Raw genomic sequence first — 17,918 nt, forward strand, 5'->3', positions numbered from 1 at the left:
GGGTAATGGTAGCAAGAGCTAAGGAGGTCCGACCAAAGCCTTACTTGTGAAATAAGGCTTTGCAGAGGCTTTGGTTGAAAGTGATCCAGAACCGCTATCGGCCCAAACTTTTTCATAGTAGGGGAAATGGTAGCAAGAGCTAAGGGCCGACAAAAGCCTTATTTTACCAAATACTGTTTTTGACAAGGCTTTGCAAGATTTATCAAGATTCCCTGTGTGGTATGCTTTGAATTTCTTAAAAGCAGATAAGTTTCTTCCTTATTGAATGTTGAAAGTGATCCAGAACCCCATTGTATATACTACTTTGTTTTGGTGTTGCATGAAAGCATTACATGGATGTTTGTCCAGTGCAAGTCCTTCATTTATGAGTGTATGGACAGTTCATAGATGTATTTCCCTCCGCTTTGTAGGCTTACAATAGAGTGGGCCTCGCCACAGTCATCACGTCACATGCCCTGGAAGTGGATACAACGCCCCTTCTGTCGGGTCAAGTGTCTGATGGGAGATCATCAGCTAGTCCTCAGCAGAGATGAAGGATGAAGATTACATTACCAGGATGGAGGTCATGGGAGCCCATTGGGAGGGGTTTTCTGATCCCCACTCTACCGTTTCTCACTTTTTGGTGAAGGTTGGGACCTGCTCTGGATGTGAGGACACAATAGCGGAATTTGATACAGGTGTAAGCACAGGTGGGTTAGATTGGGTACCACTGATCATGTACTACAAATTCAAGAAAGAGAGAACAACAGGCAATGACCTACTACGTCTTGGCCATAACGAAAATAGACATTGGTCGTCACCAATCTCCTACCCAGAGTTCCATGCGGCCAGCCATCATAGTACCTCTGCCACAGGCCAGAAAAATGTGACGATTCGTCACATCTTGCACCGTCCATTCAATATAATGTACATATTTCTTAACTCTTTTATTTTTGACGAGTCTACACATCTAACTAAACATCTTTAATAGAATGGTTTAGTTTCACTGAGAAAATATCATAAAACATGTAACACTATTTCGATTTGCGTAGTGATCGTTTGTTTACATAAGTTGTACGGTTCCACGTGCTGTCATCGGGCTTCCACGGAGAGCAAACGATGCAGCCAGTTTGATATCTAAATATGTACCGTCATAGACCTAATTGTCGCAGTTGTGGAAGAATATATATGTAACAATGTAAAACATTATGAAGAGAGCACCGAAAAGCTTTCGCGGAGTCCAGTCTCTTCTTATTATGAATATGCTGCAGCGTTTGATTACAAACAAGAGAAAATTCGGTCACGTGATATGCAAATTAGCCTGTGGCAGTGATGTTATGTAAAGTCATCGCAGCCGGAGTGTGTGGTCGTCACATGTCAGGAATAAGTGTTTATCATTTAACTGTGGGTCAGTGCTATTAAGGTAGATTAGGTCTGAGTATATTGTCACTTAAATCAATGTTGTTATACCTTCTGAAATCCAGACGAGAGCTACACGATATATACACTGATACATTATGGCGTCTTTGTGAAAACTTTCGTATTCTTGGATGCTAGCTTCATATTCATTGAGCTGCTGAGAGTCAACAATTCAAATCTCTCTCAACATTTTGCGACTGACCACGATTGGTGTTTAACCCGAATGAAAGGACTACAATTACAATTACAACTCGAAGACTGGTGCACCTGAGTATGCATATATCAATGGGGTTGGTGCTCAGGTTAAATCCTCCATCCAAAATAAAGTTATTGAAATCTTGTAAACTGTTGCACAACCTGTTTTTAATATACCACACTGAAACGCCTCCATGCTCTCGTTCCACTACCAGAAAGAAGACTAAGCTAATATAGGTAACGAGTTCGGCTATTACCGTTCGGCTAAACCACAAGCTAACGGACCGCAAAATTAAAAACAGAATAGCATTTTCTCCTAACTGATACAGCAATTTAATAACTGTAAGCTTTTTTTTCAGATGTAGTCTTCCATCACATTATGTTCGCTGAGGGTATCAGGTATTACGTGACAGTGACAGCTTGTAACATGGCGGGACTGTGCAGCAGCGCAACATCTGATGGTGTTATCCTGGATCAAAGTCCTCCTGTCCCTGGCAGCGTCATGGACGGCACACAAGACCGAGACTCCCAGTACCAGGCATCCAGGTCCACTCAGACTCCTGCTTACTGATTTTAATATCAAGGTTGAACCCTAACCCTAACTCTGGCACACAAGACCGAGACTCCCAGTACCAGGCATCCAGGTCCACTCATACTCCTGCTTAGTGATTTTAATATCAAGGTTTAACCCTAACCCTTACCGTGGCACACAAGACCGAGACTCCCAGTACCAGGCATCCAGGTCTACTCATACTCCTACTTAGTGATTTAAATATCAAGGTTTAACCCTAACCCCTATTCTCGGAAGGATCCTAGCCCGATATCCTAACTTTGATCCTAGGGTCTAGGATAGGTGTCCTACCTTATTCTCGAAAAGTATCCTAGAGCTAGGATATCCTAACTTCGGACAAATACTAGGATATATTCTGACTTGTCCTAAGTCTATCTTAGTGGAAGTCAACATGGTGTGGTTCTCGTTTGTTCACCAATTTTAACATTGTCAAACAATTACTCGCCTAAATTACATTTGAATTTACATTCTAAGATGCTTATGTGAAAGATCAGTACTTTATCAGACGATAATGTGCACTTTTGCATTACGTCACAATGTATTGGCGTCACTGCGCCATTCTACTTTGCCCCCTCGTAATCGAACACTTTTGCATTACGTCACAATGTAAGCGACGTCACGACGCATGTCAGTTGCCATCGCCTCGTACAGCCTCCTACAGTAAACTACTCCATTGCATCCCGTGTCTCGGTTTGCAGTTGCTTCACTCGGCTAATATTACTGGTGGAAACATTACGTTTATGTTTTACGACGTTTAAAATGTGTCAATTCGACTCACAAGTTTTCAGCGACACGGTAACGTTCGCAATGTTTACATTCCCACAATGCAATCGTGGAATGTCGCTTGACAACTAAGCTTCATCTGGATGTACTGATCTAAACGTACGTTGGTAGTTGAAATGCGACGTTCATATTGCCCCATATGGTTTACGTTAATCACAGATGTAGTTAGAATAATTTAGAGAAGATATTTAATCCGAACGTAAACCGTCATCAAACTGTTTATCATTTGTTTTTTTCTGGTACGTCTTAAGGTAGGGGGAAGACACATTAATAGAACAGGGCGCCAGTTAGCCATGTGCGAGGATTCTTAATTTAGGACACCGACCCCACCGACTAAGCTTCATCTGGATGTACTGATCTAAACGTACGTTGGTAGTTGAAATGCGACGTTCATATTGCCCCATATGGTTTACGTTAATCACAGATGTAGTTAGAATAATTTAGAGAAGATATTTAATCCGAACGTAAACCGTCATCAAACTGTTTATCATTTGTTTTTTCTGGTACGTCTTAAGGTAGGGGGAAGACACATTAATAGAACAGGGCGCCAGTTAGCCATGTGCGAGGATTCTTAATTTAGGACACCGACCCCGTCGTTTGTTTTCTGCCTTAGAGTAATCGAAATTATCCTTAGAAAGTATTAAATTTGGCTTCTTAGAAAAGAAATACAGTTTGCTCTACCACCATGTATAGTGTAATAAAGCACACTTTCGCCCTGAACTATTATAGTTAAAGCACGAGGACGCTTGTTATAGTTAAAGCACGAGGACGCTTGCGCAAACGTCATCGTGCTTTAACTATGATAGTTCAGGGCGAAAGTGTGCTTTATTACACTATACATGGTGGTAGAGCGAACTGTATTTCTTAAACAACACACAGTTTTTATGAGTTAAGAAGAGTTTTTTTGTGTATGTTTTATCAATTTATCGGTAATGAATAGACACATTTCTTGCAATGCACATATTCTTTTGATCTACAAAAGAGATTTGTTCAATTCTTACCTATACTCGGCCTTTTTAATCACAGCATTTCTCTTTTCTGTCACATTGCCGTGAATTGTCAATGTCAAGGCCAGCTTGATAGGGGAAGTAGCTCCTGTTTATTTCCTAGGTTTATTTTCAGTTTGTGAGATGACGCATAATGAGAGTTCAAGTCATGATTTTCATTAAAAAAATAAGTATATTGAAAATATTTTTGCACATGTCTTTGATATCCTTATTGCTTTTTTGGCAGACTTTCAAACTCTGAAGTAAAATTGTTATTGCCTTGTCAAAAAATGAATGGGAGAAAAAAGTAAATTACTTCCAATCTGATACCAGAAAAAGTACATTGGCTAGTAACTAGGTACAACCATGCCTTGTCAAAAACTTCAAAACTACTATAATGTGATGAGAATATCGAATAATTTCTTCTAGATCTACTAAGTCCATCAAAAGCTGAATTTCACCGCTTTCAAGCTTTTTACTTCCATTTCTAGTCTTACCATTTATGTTGTAAACGAGATAGTAGTTGCCCTTATATTATGTATTTTTATGGAATGAACATGGGTAATATTTAGGGGAATCCCCAACTTAAAGTAGGTTTTTCTATCTCACCTACTGAAGAGCTCGCTATCCTAGCCAGGATAGGTAGCACAAGTTAGGACAGGGATAGGATCGTTTCGAGAATGGGTCTTATCCTAAAGGTATGGTGGCCTAACTTGTGTCTAAACTACATAGGGTCTGACTTAGCTGGGACACTTTCGAGAATATGGGCCTGGCACACAAGACCGAGACTCCCAGTACCAGGCATTTAGGTCTACTCATGTTTCTGCTCAGTGATTTTAATATCAAACTTTATTAATTTAAAATATGCATTATAAATTAGTATACTCAGCAATACTCCCTTGTATCACCCGGAGACCATTAAATACAAAAATGATCTTGTGCGTATGTGTAACTATGTTTCTATTCATAGAACGTTCCTGGGCTGCAAGTGGCATGGATTCCAGGACACAGAATCAGGTCTGGACCACTATGAATGGCAGGTGGGGACCACACCAGGAGACAGTGACATTCTCTCATCACAACATGCTGCCCTTAAAGAGGTGGCATTTCTCACACTGAACGAAAGTCAGATGCTACCCATCGGAAACAGGATGTACATAACAGTTGCAGCGTTCAACAAAGCAGGTATAAATGATGTAGTGATTCATTATTGATAATAATAATTTCAGCTTATAAACAATCCATTCTCTGCTTTAAAATCCATCTATTTTCTATAGCACCAGCAGTGATGAATATTTTTTATAGCACCAGCAGTGACTGAATGTATTAAATAATTATCAGATTCTTCAGGGAAGGCAGTTTCATACAATTCTACTAATGCTGTACTACCTGTCACCGCTGCAAATGTCTGTATCGATTAACAACTCCCACGGTTCCAACATAGTAAATTTAATTCTGTGTTATCTGTGTACACTGTTTTCTGCTACTTCTGCTGTTGCCGGTTGAAAACCACACTGAAACTGCACAACATTGCATGCCTCTGTCACCAAGTTATCTCCCCTTTTTAGTCATGTGACTTGCCCTAGATCACATGATCTCAATCTAAATAAAGCTAAAGCATTTGACGAAACACTTTTTTTATAATGGCGTCATGTCACCATTACGAAATGAAGTTAGTCATTTTCGTTTCTCCACACTTGGTGATGAATTTGGTATTGTATGTTTGTATTGTATGTTGGTATTTTATGTGCTTATGACTCTAGGGGTGTTCACCACATCAACATCGAACGGCTTCATCATTGACAACAGCGCACCTGAAGTTGTGAAGGCCCCTGATCTTGTGGAAGGACATGGGTCCTTGGTTGCCATGACGCTGATCAGTCGGGCCACTGTGAAGGTCAGCTGGGAGATGAAGGACGAGGAGTCTTTCATAGAGAGCCAGTACATCTCAATTTCCTCTCATCAGCTAGGGGAGTTTAACTCTTCCTTGATGGAGGTGAGAGCCAACAGTTAGGTGTTAAGTGGGACTATGTAATATCAGTCCCTGAAAACAGGAAAGTAACAAAGATTCGATTTGTTTAAAGCATGAGTAACAACATAATGAACGCGTGTCATTAAGTAATGCTCTCTGTCTCAAGTATTTAACAACCCTAACCCAGAAGACACGGTTTGTCTTCAGATGCCAGGACCTTTGAGAGAATATACTTTCACACAGCTGAATCTTCATGATGGAAGTCATTACATTGTGAAGGTTATATCATGCAACATGGCTGGTCTCTGTACACAGAGTCAGACTGGAAGCATCTTGGTCGACAGCTCCGTACCAACAACAGGTAAGTAAATATTTATCATAAACATTGAGGTGAACATAATTTCTCTTATATTATGATTTGTATTGTGTTTTAACGACATTAATCTCACAATCATATTCATCTAACTCGAGCTCACCTTTGCAGGGGTTCTTGCTGTACAAACGGACCATGCTGCCAAATTGTCAAGGAATCAGTTTGGCTGGATGACGTGGACAAGAAGCAGTCTTAGCCTTGCTTGGCTTGGGTTTGCTGATCTGCACTCTGGCATTACATAACTACAGTTGGCTCCAGACCATTTGCTACAAATTTAGCACAGGTTTCGTCATTTGAGAAATTATGTTCTCGTCACGATATGGCTGCAATATTGCCGATGTGACGTTAAATAATAACTCACTCACTCACTCATTTGTGAAATTGTATCAAGAATGCCACCGTCCTAAAGTTTTCAATGTTTATAGTTCAGGGTTTAGTGGATCTGATTTCGATTTTATACGTCCATCATAATGTACAAGATGTACTTAATGTAATATCTCTATGGAATATATGTTTTGAAGGATGTAAATGGTGTTGTTTTTACTTGAATGTGTTTATCGTGCACGACGTCCAGGACCCGTTGGCGAAGGAATATATGTGTTGAAGGATATTAACGGTATGGTTTATCTGAATGTATTTATTGTGCACGATATCCAGGACCCGCTGGTGAAGGTATACCACAACATCAGTGGAGTGGACCTGGAGGATGAGGGAATTGTGCAGACATTCAACATCAGTACCAAGGACTTGTCTTCTAGATCTTCTGTATTTGCCACCATGTGGGCAGTAAACGGTGTAAGTACAAGTTGACTTTCCTTCTTACCAGTTGTCATTTACATTTTCGTCCTTCCTCCTTCCTTCCTTTCTTTGTTGTTCAATTCCTTTGGTTATTCAGGTAGGCCTCAAGAGCAGCCCCCTCCATTCCGAGCTGGTTCTGGGGAGACGGGGGTGAGCTAGAGTTGGTGAGACGGTGCAGCTCCTACAACTGTGAGGGTCACTGTGTCTGTGCTGCCCAGGACAAGATGTGTAGCACCAGTCAAGGATGCAGATTCCTGGACAATGGTATGCTTATATATTGTAAGAGGGATGAGAACCACATCAGTAACTAACACCAGACCATGTCTTAATTGTGTCTCTCTACTTTACAGTTTAAACAAAGGTTTTAAGAGATATACATACATACATACATACATACATACATACATACATACATACATACATACATACATACATACATACATACATATACATATACATATACATATACACATACATACATACATAGAGACATTTATATAGCGCTAAAATCAAATAAGCACTGCTCTAAAGCGCTTTGAGTTCCATATCTATACAGTGAGATTCAGTAGGCTTGGCTAAACAGATGCGTTTTTAGTTTGGTTTGAAGAGTGAGAGTTCTTGTGAGGCCCGTATGTTGATTGGGAGTTTGTTCCATAAGAAAGGTGCTGCTGATGCAAAAGACCGTTCACCGTAAGACTTGGTTCTGGAGGCTGGTACCACCAGGAGATGGCTGTCGGCTGACCGCAGACTGCGCCGAGGTTGCTATGGCTGGATAAGACTTGAGATGTAGTCAGGAGCAAGACTGTGGAGAGATTGGAAAGTGACGAGCAGAATCTTGTAGATGGTTCGGTAGCGAACAGGTAGCCAATGAAGTCTCTTCAAGACAGGGGTGATGTGCTCGAACTTGCGAGTAAGAGTGACCACACGAACCGCTGCATTCTGGACCTGCTGCAGTTGCTTGACAATATGAGCTGGGAGACCATAGAGGAATGAGTTGCAGTAATCATGGCGAGATGTGATGTAGGCCTGAACTAATGCTGCTGCTGTTATCTCATCTAGATATCTTCGGATCTTTCCAATATTCTTGATATGGTAGTAGGACCGCCTGCAGATTGCTTTGACATGGGGCTTAAGGGGCATGTGGGAATCAAAGATCACTCCAAGATTACGTGCTTCCATGGCCGGGCTGACAACGCAATCACCTATGGAGAACAGAAAACAGTGAAATGACGAAAACAGATATTGAATCAAGTCTGTCTCTCTCGTTCTCTCTCTACATCATGTCCAATCTATTTAATTCCAGGCATGGGGAATTCTTCACTGGCGGTCAGAGACACCACTGATCTGAAATCCCTTGAATCTCCTGTGTTGGGGAATGACGTGGACTTCTCTCCCTTTGACTCATTCCTTGCAGCATCATGGACGGTAACCAACACAAAATCCACACAACCTGTGAGGTCAGTGGCATCGTCTTCTTGAATCCTGCCACATCCTTCACTTATGTTACATCTAACATAGATAAAGGCCAACAATGTTATTTGCAGGTACGAGTTCAGTGCCGGGCGTTCAAGTGGGACATACCCGACAGGAATATATACGGAAAGTATCGAACGAGTGTGGTTTGATGCAGGGTCTGTAATGTCTGCAGTCATAACCCTACCCAAAGGTAAGAGGATAAATGGCGGGTCGTTTTATGTTGTCTACCATTTACATTGTTCGTTGTAACTGCATGTTTAATGTCCTCATGTGCATCTTGTTTCCAGTGACATTTAAGACGTTGGGAAGTACAAAAAGACAAACTTAATGGATAACAACTTCTTTTGTTTCGTGAGTGCGACATTTCTATTTCAGATTCCTGGAATCTGTGTTAAAACATCACAGTTGTGAAATACAAGAAGTTGTTATCCATAAAGTTTGTCTATCCTCACATGTAATCATAGTTGTGAAGTTTGTATTGGAATGTTAACAGGGCGTGAGCTGACACCAGGACTCAGCTACAGTGTATTTGTGCGGGCATGGTATGACGAGAACACATACAACATCTACAAATCCGACGGCACCCTCATTGATATTACAGCACCAAGAACAACTTCACTGCAAGGAGTAGCGGTGGGTGACTTGCACAAAACAACTATCGGAATCCATGCATATTCTATCGATCACTTGTGAACCATACGAAACGTACCAAGTACATCATGACAAGAAGAATATCTACACTTCATATGAACAAACTGACACATGTCTATAGTTGATTACAATTAGCCTATTCGATAGAGCCGTTTTGCTTCAAAGTCACCATCCGTTGCTTTTCGTTACAGATGAAAGAGCACATGGAATCTGGAGACAGGAAAGATATCGACTACCAGCATCACGTAGATAGGATATACTTGAGCTGGAGGAACGTACTGGACACACAGTCAAGACTCCTAACATACACGGCTTACACAAGTACTTCACCCGGCGGTATGTTTCTAAAACTTGTTAGTTTAGGACAACCAAGAATCTGTTGCAATGCTTTCGCTTAACTCTGAATACTCAGAAATACATTCAGGTTTATTGTTTCAGGTTTCAGCATACATGCGTCGTCTGACATGACTGCCACAAACTGCACAGTTTCTGGGTTGTCTCTGGAATCGGGAACAACATACTACTCCAATGTACTTGCATATAACAAAGCCGGATTGGTTGCTTGGACATTCTCATATGGGGTGCAGATCGATGTCACGGCACCAGTAGCAGGGACTGTAGAAGACTGAGACGGTAGGCATAGGATTTCTGTACCATTCATCCATGAAAGAATATAGAATGTAACTTGTAAGTGGCATGTCATATTAAGTCGGTCAACATATTTTCGTCTTTCCTGTCACTGTCCAGGGTCCGGTGATGTTGACTACCAGTCTCTCTTTTAAGAGTGGTTTACAAACGTCCCTCTACAAGGCAAGCGGATATTCTTTGTTAATATGTTGACTGGTCTTTAGTTAACGCCACACTCAGTGGTATTCCAGCTTCATGTATTTGGCGGCGTGTAAATACTTGAGTCTGGACTAGAGAATCTAATGATTGAACTCATGAGCATCGATCAATCCCAGTGAGATACGGTGATATACATCAAGTCAGCGAGCCTGACCATTCGACTCCATTAGTAAGCTTACAAGAAGTATAGGTGCAGATTCTTTGGGACTGTTTGTTTCGAATCAACGTGTAGTACTATGTTCGGTTATTAACGTAGTGTGATTCATACTTGTTTTCATTTTGTACTAGTCAAAACTGTTTATGGTTGTCTACGGACTATGTTGACACTAGTGTTTTACCTGTTCTGTTATTGTATTCATTACTTTTATAAATTGGGTTTATGTTGATATTAATACCATGTTACAGCGATTTCTTACTGACAAACATTTTAATTGCGTTTTATGCCATGAATTCAATTGATGAATTCGCTCGTCACGCCGAAGGCCAGGGGTTCGATTCCCCACATGGGTACAATGTGTGAAGCCCATTTCTGGTGTCCCCCGCAGTGATTGTGCTGGAATATTGCTAAAAGAGGCGTAAAACCATATTCACTCACTCACTTTCCAGGCAGGATACCAGGCAAAGGTGACATCAAGATGTTTCAGTTGGTTTCCCGAAATCAAACAACGGCTAACTTTGACATCACAAACCTCAATATTAGCCTTCCTCTGAAGATATTCACAACAGTTCGTCGTATCAACACCGTGGGTTTGATGTCGTCAGCCGTCTCCGATGGCGTAACTCTGACACATGGCCAACTAAAGCCTACAATGGCGGTCATCTTGGAAGACAACGTCATGTACTTCTATCAACGTGGTCAATGCCTTAAAAACAACACAGTTCGGATGCAGTGGGTCCGGTATGACCTCCAGACAACCGTGGTAAGTTTAACGTGCATCTATTTGTGTGTGACAGGAATCTGACACATGCCATTTAAGTTGATGAAATTACCTGTCATTTACACTAAAGCTAGCGTGTTGTTAGCAATGACGTGTGTATGTTGACACTGAACTTCAGATTAAGGTAACAGATGAGTTCGGCACATATCAGACCAGAGTAGACACCGACTATGGGTTCGCCTCGTTCTGTGGGCTGCACTCCAACAACCTGGCCTCTTACCCAGTTGCAGTATCTCAAGACAACGTGCTCGGGACACAAAGGGAAACAACTCTTCTTAACCTTACCACCCATGGCAATCCTCCGACAATAACAGGTTAAATTGTTCTGTTTTATTTCAACTTATTTACCATTCTCAGAAAATGTAATTGTCTTTGAAGATAAACACGTTTGTATTTAATTAATTCAAGGACTATCTATTATTATTAGTGAGTAATCAGATGGGAATACTACATTGCTATTTTGAGACTGTTCATACTCCACATGGATAGAGAGATGATTCGTGATGCCCATTGTCACGGTACATGTGGAACATTGCTAAGACTCACTCTTCATAAAAATTGTTACGTACTTAATATTTGTAGGATCTGCTGCAATAGCTATGTCTTGGAGAGGAAAGCACATCTCCCTAAACTGGGATGGGCTGTTCGTCTCTCCGTGGAAGGATCTTCAATATGAGCTTCACATTGGAACAGTGGTTGGAGGAGCAGACATCTTGGAGGGGGTTCTCACGAAGAGAACGGAAACAAACCTGACCGTGATCTCCTCCCATTCCATACCAAAATCTCTATTTGCAGCTGTGACCGCAATAGACCCGTGTGGTTATAGTGCTCACTATCAGCAAGAAATAAAACTTTAAACATGGCCACACATGAATTGAATTAAACACATATATGTAAAGTATACACCGGCTTTATGAAACATATGTGGACCGAAGTTTTCTCTTTTTAAGGATGCATAATAATTATTAGCAATATTGTTCGCCATGAATAATTTACCATATAATTATGATTGATGATTCAATGATGCAAGCGTGTGCCATTACACTATATTTTGCATCGTGACACACAAAGCCTAATATGTATCTGAAGGTAATAACTATATATACCCGAGTGGTACTAAACGTTTGTAGTTCTTGAAAGGCATTTTGAAGTTTGACGAACATGAACACATGTCACGTTTTTTATCAGAATGCACACGATGAAGGAGCAAGAATAAGCTCTAAAACTTCGTATAAAGAATGAAATAAAAAGAGGTTGTTTTCCATAAAAACGTGTAATGTATTCAAAACTTTCGTACATTATTTACAGTCATTTTAGAACAGTTTGGATGTTCATGCCAAACCATCATTCAGTAGTAGCGTGTTTTCGCATTATTGTTGACGTCTTTTGGTAAAGATAAACAGAGTCTGATACTGTCATGTAGTGTTGATTAAGACGTTCATTGAGGCATGCATTTGTTGTATATTAAACAGTGACTATGATGCACTAATGACTCAAATGAATGTTGAACACCACAGCTAAAATAGTAACTGTGCACTGTACATGTGTGTCCATATTCCCATCTGTTGTGTATATCAATACTTCTTCGAAAGAATAAATCCTCGAGTTTAGTTAGCAGTTATGACAATTATTTCGGGAAACTTTTTGCCATATCATAAGCTTGAGAAATCACGCTTCACCTCTTACTGACGTTACGAACAAACGTATATTAAACAAAAGAAGTTTATATGACCATACGATTATAATCAATCATGTCATTTGTATATTGTCTTCTGTAATTAAACTGTTTTAGATTTACATACTAGTTTTTAAATTCATATCTGTGATATTCTAGTTGGTTTTACTGTCCTTGCAGACACGTTTTTTAAAACTTAACTTTCATTTATTTTAAATTAGTACTTGTTTTCAGTCACAAAATATTAACTCACTCACTCAATCAATCATGTCATGCTTGGAGAGTAAAATGATTAAGGCTTTCGTGTAAAATCATGCTGACGCATACTGATAGTCAAAATAATCCACACTCAAGCATTTGTTTATACTGCATGGCATTACTAATCCGAAAAGAAAATAATAATAATCCAAGATATACATTGCTTTTCATTTCATATTCAGTTTGAAATATAAACGCACTTTCTGTATCGACTGTTTGAGCTTGAAATATTAAGGATGGGTGAGTGAGTTATAGTCACATTGGCAATACTTCAGCCATATCGTGACTTTAAAAGTTATAACTTCATAATTAACGCAATTAAATTATAAAAACCTGCGAACGAAGGACAGTAAAACCAAGTAACATTTCACAGTATTAAAATATAACTGACATCTCTCTCTAAAATTGGATTTCAAATTAGTGAAATATTAAGACTCTTTACTGTTGTGTCACTGACTACCAACAAAAATAGGTTTTTTTTGTTGCTGAGACTTTTTTTTAAAATAACCAGCCAAAGATTTGGCCAATATCAACGCTTATATACGGAAACTCCTCTTGGACTACAAGAAGCATGTAGAGGAAAAACGATGATACTTTCAGTTTCATATTAATTGATGTATGTAATTGCTACAAGTAATTGATTGAAATGAAGATATGAAGCATATGTCTATCTCAGTTCAAGCTGAATATTCGTTTGGCGATGTTGTATAGCCACCTATGGATGTGCTAGGATTGATAGGAAATATTATATTTAGATAGTGCAACAGTTAGAATAGTTTTGCAATAATTTAAACTGTTTTTGCAACACTCAAATTTCTGTGATTCTCTTTCAGTACATCCTTCTACAGAAGTTGGTAATAGATCTCTAGCAATAGTCTTTTCAAGAAAAATAACATTTTATGACGTAATGATAATAGTAACCTATTATAACAAGCAGTTGTCACTAAGGTGACATAATCAACTTAAATTACGTGAAGGTTACCAAAATCGACTGGGTCCTGCGCCTTTCAAATATAAAGCTTGGTGTCAAATATGATGAAAATCCAGCAAATGGTTCTTGGGGTATCTCGCTGACAAGCTTAACATGTAGGTTAACGTGCTGAAATCTTCAAAATGTCGCTGTGACCTTGAATGTTACGTGAAGGTCACCAATGTCGACTGGGTGGTCCTGTGCCTTTCCTATATAAAGCTTGGTGTCAAATATGATGAAAATCCAGTGATAGGTTCTTGAGGTATCCCGCTGACAAGGGTAACACATTAAAGTCTCCTTGTGAACCTGAAATGAAGGTCAAGGTCACCAAACCTGACAGGGGCCTTTCGCAATATTTCAGCCATATCGTGACGAGAGCAGCAATACAGAGTATGACATATATTTAAAGGCTATAAAATCCTGTCGCCAAAGATCAGTACAACAACTAGTACATCACATTTTATTTCGATTCTAGTACTTTTTGGGTTGAGTCCCATCCGGGATTCGAACCCGCACCCTCAGAGTCAGGCACCTAATCGCAAGCACACAAAGTCAGACGCCTAGACCGCTCAGCCACCGCGGCTTCAACAAAAATGGAAGTCGGACAACTGGTTGTCTAGACTGCGGACTTTGTGTACCCCTCTGATAAGTGTTAATTGGCACGGCTCCCACGGCCGAAAGCTATGAACTACACAATGCCAAAAAGTACTAGAATCTGTACTTTACTAAGAAAGTGTAATCCCAAATACAACATACGTTACATTTGACCACTTTCTAAAATGGCATTGTGTAGTTCAATCTAAAAATGGACTGTAGATCGTCAACAAATGGGAGGTAGATCACCGTACTAGGGACCATGGGGACTTAGATGACATCTCTTCAGCTGCTGGCTGATTGTATGAAAGTTTAGCTAAAATTAAAATCACGAAAATACTACGTTTTAAAGTTGGTAAGTTTAAATGTACTTGAAAGTTTTGGGACTTTTGTAGCCTTGCAGGAGGTATCAAATGAAGATAATAACAAACAAAGAAGGCGATATCAATATTTATTGAGTTAAACTAAACTCAGATTAACACATCTACTTCAGTACAATTGCATACATGTGACATTCAGTTGTATTGACAACTAATATTTTCGTCATATAAAAAATATCAACATAATTTTGTGAACAAACGGACTGAATCTGCAAATAGGCAATATGTGTTATAAACAATTTCTAGCAATGGTGGTAATATAATTTCTACATCAGCTCATCTCCATGTAAATAAAACAATCCGTGCAGCCTTCGACCTTGGTTCTAATGGACATTCCAAATATAATGTAAAGTAAGTCTTCATCCATATACAAGTTATCAACAGCTTACAGTAAACTTTTACAGAAGCCACTCAGATAGGCATACATAACAGTAGATTTGAACTCTTAATGAAATATGTGTCGTGTCCTAATTGATTTGCATTCAATATAGATATATTGAATACGGATAACATTAATTTAATGTCACACACTCGGATTATTGTAATAGTTCCCATAAAGACCTAAAAAGGGTTCCTCTAATATGAGTTACAAAAGAAGCATAGTGTTTACTAGAACATCTAAACTACAAACACTGCAAAATTCGACACTTTAAATCAACTAGTCCAGGAAGGGTTTTATCTGAGCTCGACAGAGGGTGTAGCAATTTCCTTTGAGGCATCCTCGCGTGTCCTGAAGCATGAACACGGATGGCGCGCTTCTGCCATTCTCTTGAAAAACAGTGGGGGGTGCTGTTGTACTAAACAACCTTAGCGCTAAGATTATCTTAAATCGAGATTATGGTATGGGAGTTAGGGTCACCTTAGCGATAAGATCGCTTTGAACAATGGCACGCAGGTGTCTTGTACTTGTTCCTAGGTAGAGGCCAACTCGAAAGTCGTCTGCTCCGCGTCTGCTCCGCCATCACTGTGTTGTTCCGTTGATGTGAGCCTTACTAGGTATACAGGATTCGTATGTGTATCTGGAGTGTTGTCTGGCAAATTCCTTCAAACAAAAATAAATCAATTTATCAAACGTCGACAGCACAATAACGCACATTTACATACGTATTAAGATACTATCAAAGTGAAGAATACAACTTGCAAAAGCAAACTGTAAACAAGTGATGACTGTCAGATCTGCCTAATCAGACAAAGTACACAATTAGATATTACCATGCCTATTGTGAAAATTTAAAAGAAAAGCAAAAGTAAAAGTGAAAATATTAATTACCAAATTTGACGTCTTTGTTTGTACTTGCGATCTACGTAAAAGGCAACACCTAGGCAGGGCACAAGAATGCAGACAAGTATGGCAAGAATTTTCGGGATATTCGGGATACACTCATAGGTCGCCAGCCTGTCTTCACAATCATACAGAAGGGAACAGGGGCTATTCAGACATTCGTTGATTTCCTCCTCGCAGAACTGTCCTTCGTAACCAGCTACACATTCACAGTGATAGGCCTGAAAGCTGTTTGCTCTGCCTGGATGTTCACATGGTAAAGACGGGTTTCTTGGAGCACAGCTACCATGGTAACATGGGCTGGTGAGGACAAACACGTGGATGGAGAGGGCGTGGCTGTAGCTCTTCATCTTATCAACAGCCAGCAGTGAGAACTGGATGCTTCCGTGGAATTCCTTGAGGGTCTTCAGCTTCAGGTCATGTTTGCTGATAGTGTTCCCTGAAAACCTCACGGTCAAGGTTTTGTATGTCTCTTCATCCTCCCCAGGCGCATCAACCTGTGTAAGTGTAAAGTTGGCTGCCAGTCCCCTTGCATCCTTTTGAATGATTGTCAACTCTTCAGGGTCATCAACATCTGCGATCCAAAACGATCCAAGAGAATGATCCGTTAGATTTCCTTCAACATACACCTTGTGAATACTTTTAACAAATGATGGTATTGGCGACTGGGTGTCCCTCTGGTAGAAAGTGACAGGTGGATCATTAACATTAGACACGTTGATGAGTATTCTCTTAGTAACTGTGGCTGGTTGAATTCCTAGATCATGTATGAATACCTCGGTTGCCTTTACGAGAATACTATCATAGTCATTAAAATCTTTCTCTGGTCGGTAGGATAGAATTCCCTCTGCTGTGAGGTTGGCTTCACCGTGATGAGGACGCTCCTCTACTGTAAATGTTAAATTATCATGCTGCAGATCGTGGTACTTGATGACTTGCTTCAGAAAGCTGTCCTCGACACATTGGATAACACTGGTATCAATGATGGGAGGTGTATTGTTCACATGTTTAGACACAATTGCTCCGGAAAACATTCTTGGACTCTTGAAAGGAAGCGTTGCCCTCTTCTCACGTGTACCTGATTTCGTCAAGCTTCTCTTAAATACTAAATTGCAGATCTGAAAACAAAGTTATAAATTCAGCATTATTAATTGATCGGTATTTGTGATATATACCTGTCACTAAGTAACTACATCATATGCTCAGTCAAAGAATTAATGGAACACCAGATCCTTTGCGAAAATGTGTTTTAATGGTGCATGTTTGCAAAGCTAATTTAACTGGTTTTGGTGATGATATCACTGATTGTTCAGTAACGGGTATGTTCTCCATGATAATCACTAATGCCTTGTCATCCCCGAGGCATCAATTCCGGATGTTACTGTAATGTTTGAAACAGTTGTTCCAGTTATGGGGGCATGTGAGCACATTGTTTCCCTTTTCGACCCCAAATGTCCCATGAAGGGACGCAGGTAATGTCCTGGACTGTGTGACCGTGGGAAACGGCATGGTAGAAATGTGCATTACAGCCTGATATCACACGATCGTTTTGGACTAATCAGCATATAGTGTGATTGTTGCACACATGACGCCATTCATCCCGTTTAATTATTCGATACCAGTTCAACCAATCAACGTACAGCAAACATTGAATTCACTGGGAAAACCTTTAGTGACCACAAACTGGTTTAATCCAGTTTCAATTTTAACTATAAAATCCCCTCTGACAATGAGTTGAGGTTATTACTTGCTACATGTCTTTTTAGTAAATG

At 39.9% G+C, this 17,918-nt stretch overlaps 3 protein-coding genes across 3 annotated transcripts in view; all 3 read left to right on the forward strand.

The window, feature by feature from the left end:
* Positions 1 to 533, forward strand: part of LOC124262766 — a 30,873-nt gene extending 30,340 nt beyond the window's left edge. The window contains exon 8 of the mRNA XM_046697310.1: positions 411 to 533. Within this exon, the coding sequence (XP_046553266.1) occupies positions 411 to 533 (123 nt within the window). The remainder of the gene's footprint in view (positions 1 to 410) is intronic.
* A 6,522-nt stretch (positions 534 to 7,055) lies between these two features.
* On the forward strand, positions 7,056 to 9,832 carry LOC124262767. The gene is made up of 7 exons (XM_046697311.1): positions 7,056 to 7,073; positions 7,178 to 7,340; positions 8,380 to 8,533; positions 8,621 to 8,742; positions 9,046 to 9,185; positions 9,395 to 9,539; positions 9,642 to 9,832. The coding sequence occupies exons 1-7, from the start codon at positions 7,056 to 7,058 to the stop codon at positions 9,830 to 9,832; spliced, it is 933 nt and encodes a 310-aa protein (XP_046553267.1).
* An 872-nt stretch (positions 9,833 to 10,704) lies between these two features.
* On the forward strand, positions 10,705 to 12,485 carry LOC124262762. The gene is made up of 3 exons (XM_046697307.1): positions 10,705 to 10,969; positions 11,106 to 11,301; positions 11,570 to 12,485. The coding sequence occupies exons 1-3, from the start codon at positions 10,802 to 10,804 to the stop codon at positions 11,842 to 11,844; spliced, it is 639 nt and encodes a 212-aa protein (XP_046553263.1). The 5' UTR covers positions 10,705 to 10,801; the 3' UTR covers positions 11,845 to 12,485.
* Positions 12,486 to 17,918: the final 5,433 nt, after the last annotated feature.

Source organism: Haliotis rubra, unplaced genomic scaffold, assembly GCF_003918875.1.
Source record: "Haliotis rubra isolate DU_JTF1 unplaced genomic scaffold, ASM391887v1 Scf853, whole genome shotgun sequence".
NCBI classification, from domain to species: domain Eukaryota; kingdom Metazoa; phylum Mollusca; class Gastropoda; order Lepetellida; family Haliotidae; genus Haliotis; species Haliotis rubra.

Coding starts and splice junctions, on each gene's coding strand:
- LOC124262767 (XM_046697311.1), top strand. Junction 8,534..8,620: donor AAATCCACACAACCTGTGAG/GTCAGTGGCATC, acceptor TGTTATTTGCAG/GTACGAGTTCAGTGCCGGGC. Junction 9,540..9,641: donor CACAAGTACTTCACCCGGCG/GTATGTTTCTAA, acceptor TTATTGTTTCAG/GTTTCAGCATACATGCGTCG.
- LOC124262762 (XM_046697307.1), top strand. CDS start 10,802: ATGTCGTCAGCCGTCTCCGATGGCGTAACTCTGACACATGGCCAACTA. Junction 10,970..11,105: donor ATGACCTCCAGACAACCGTG/GTAAGTTTAACG, acceptor ACTGAACTTCAG/ATTAAGGTAACAGATGAGTT. Junction 11,302..11,569: donor CAATCCTCCGACAATAACAG/GTTAAATTGTTC, acceptor TAATATTTGTAG/GATCTGCTGCAATAGCTATG.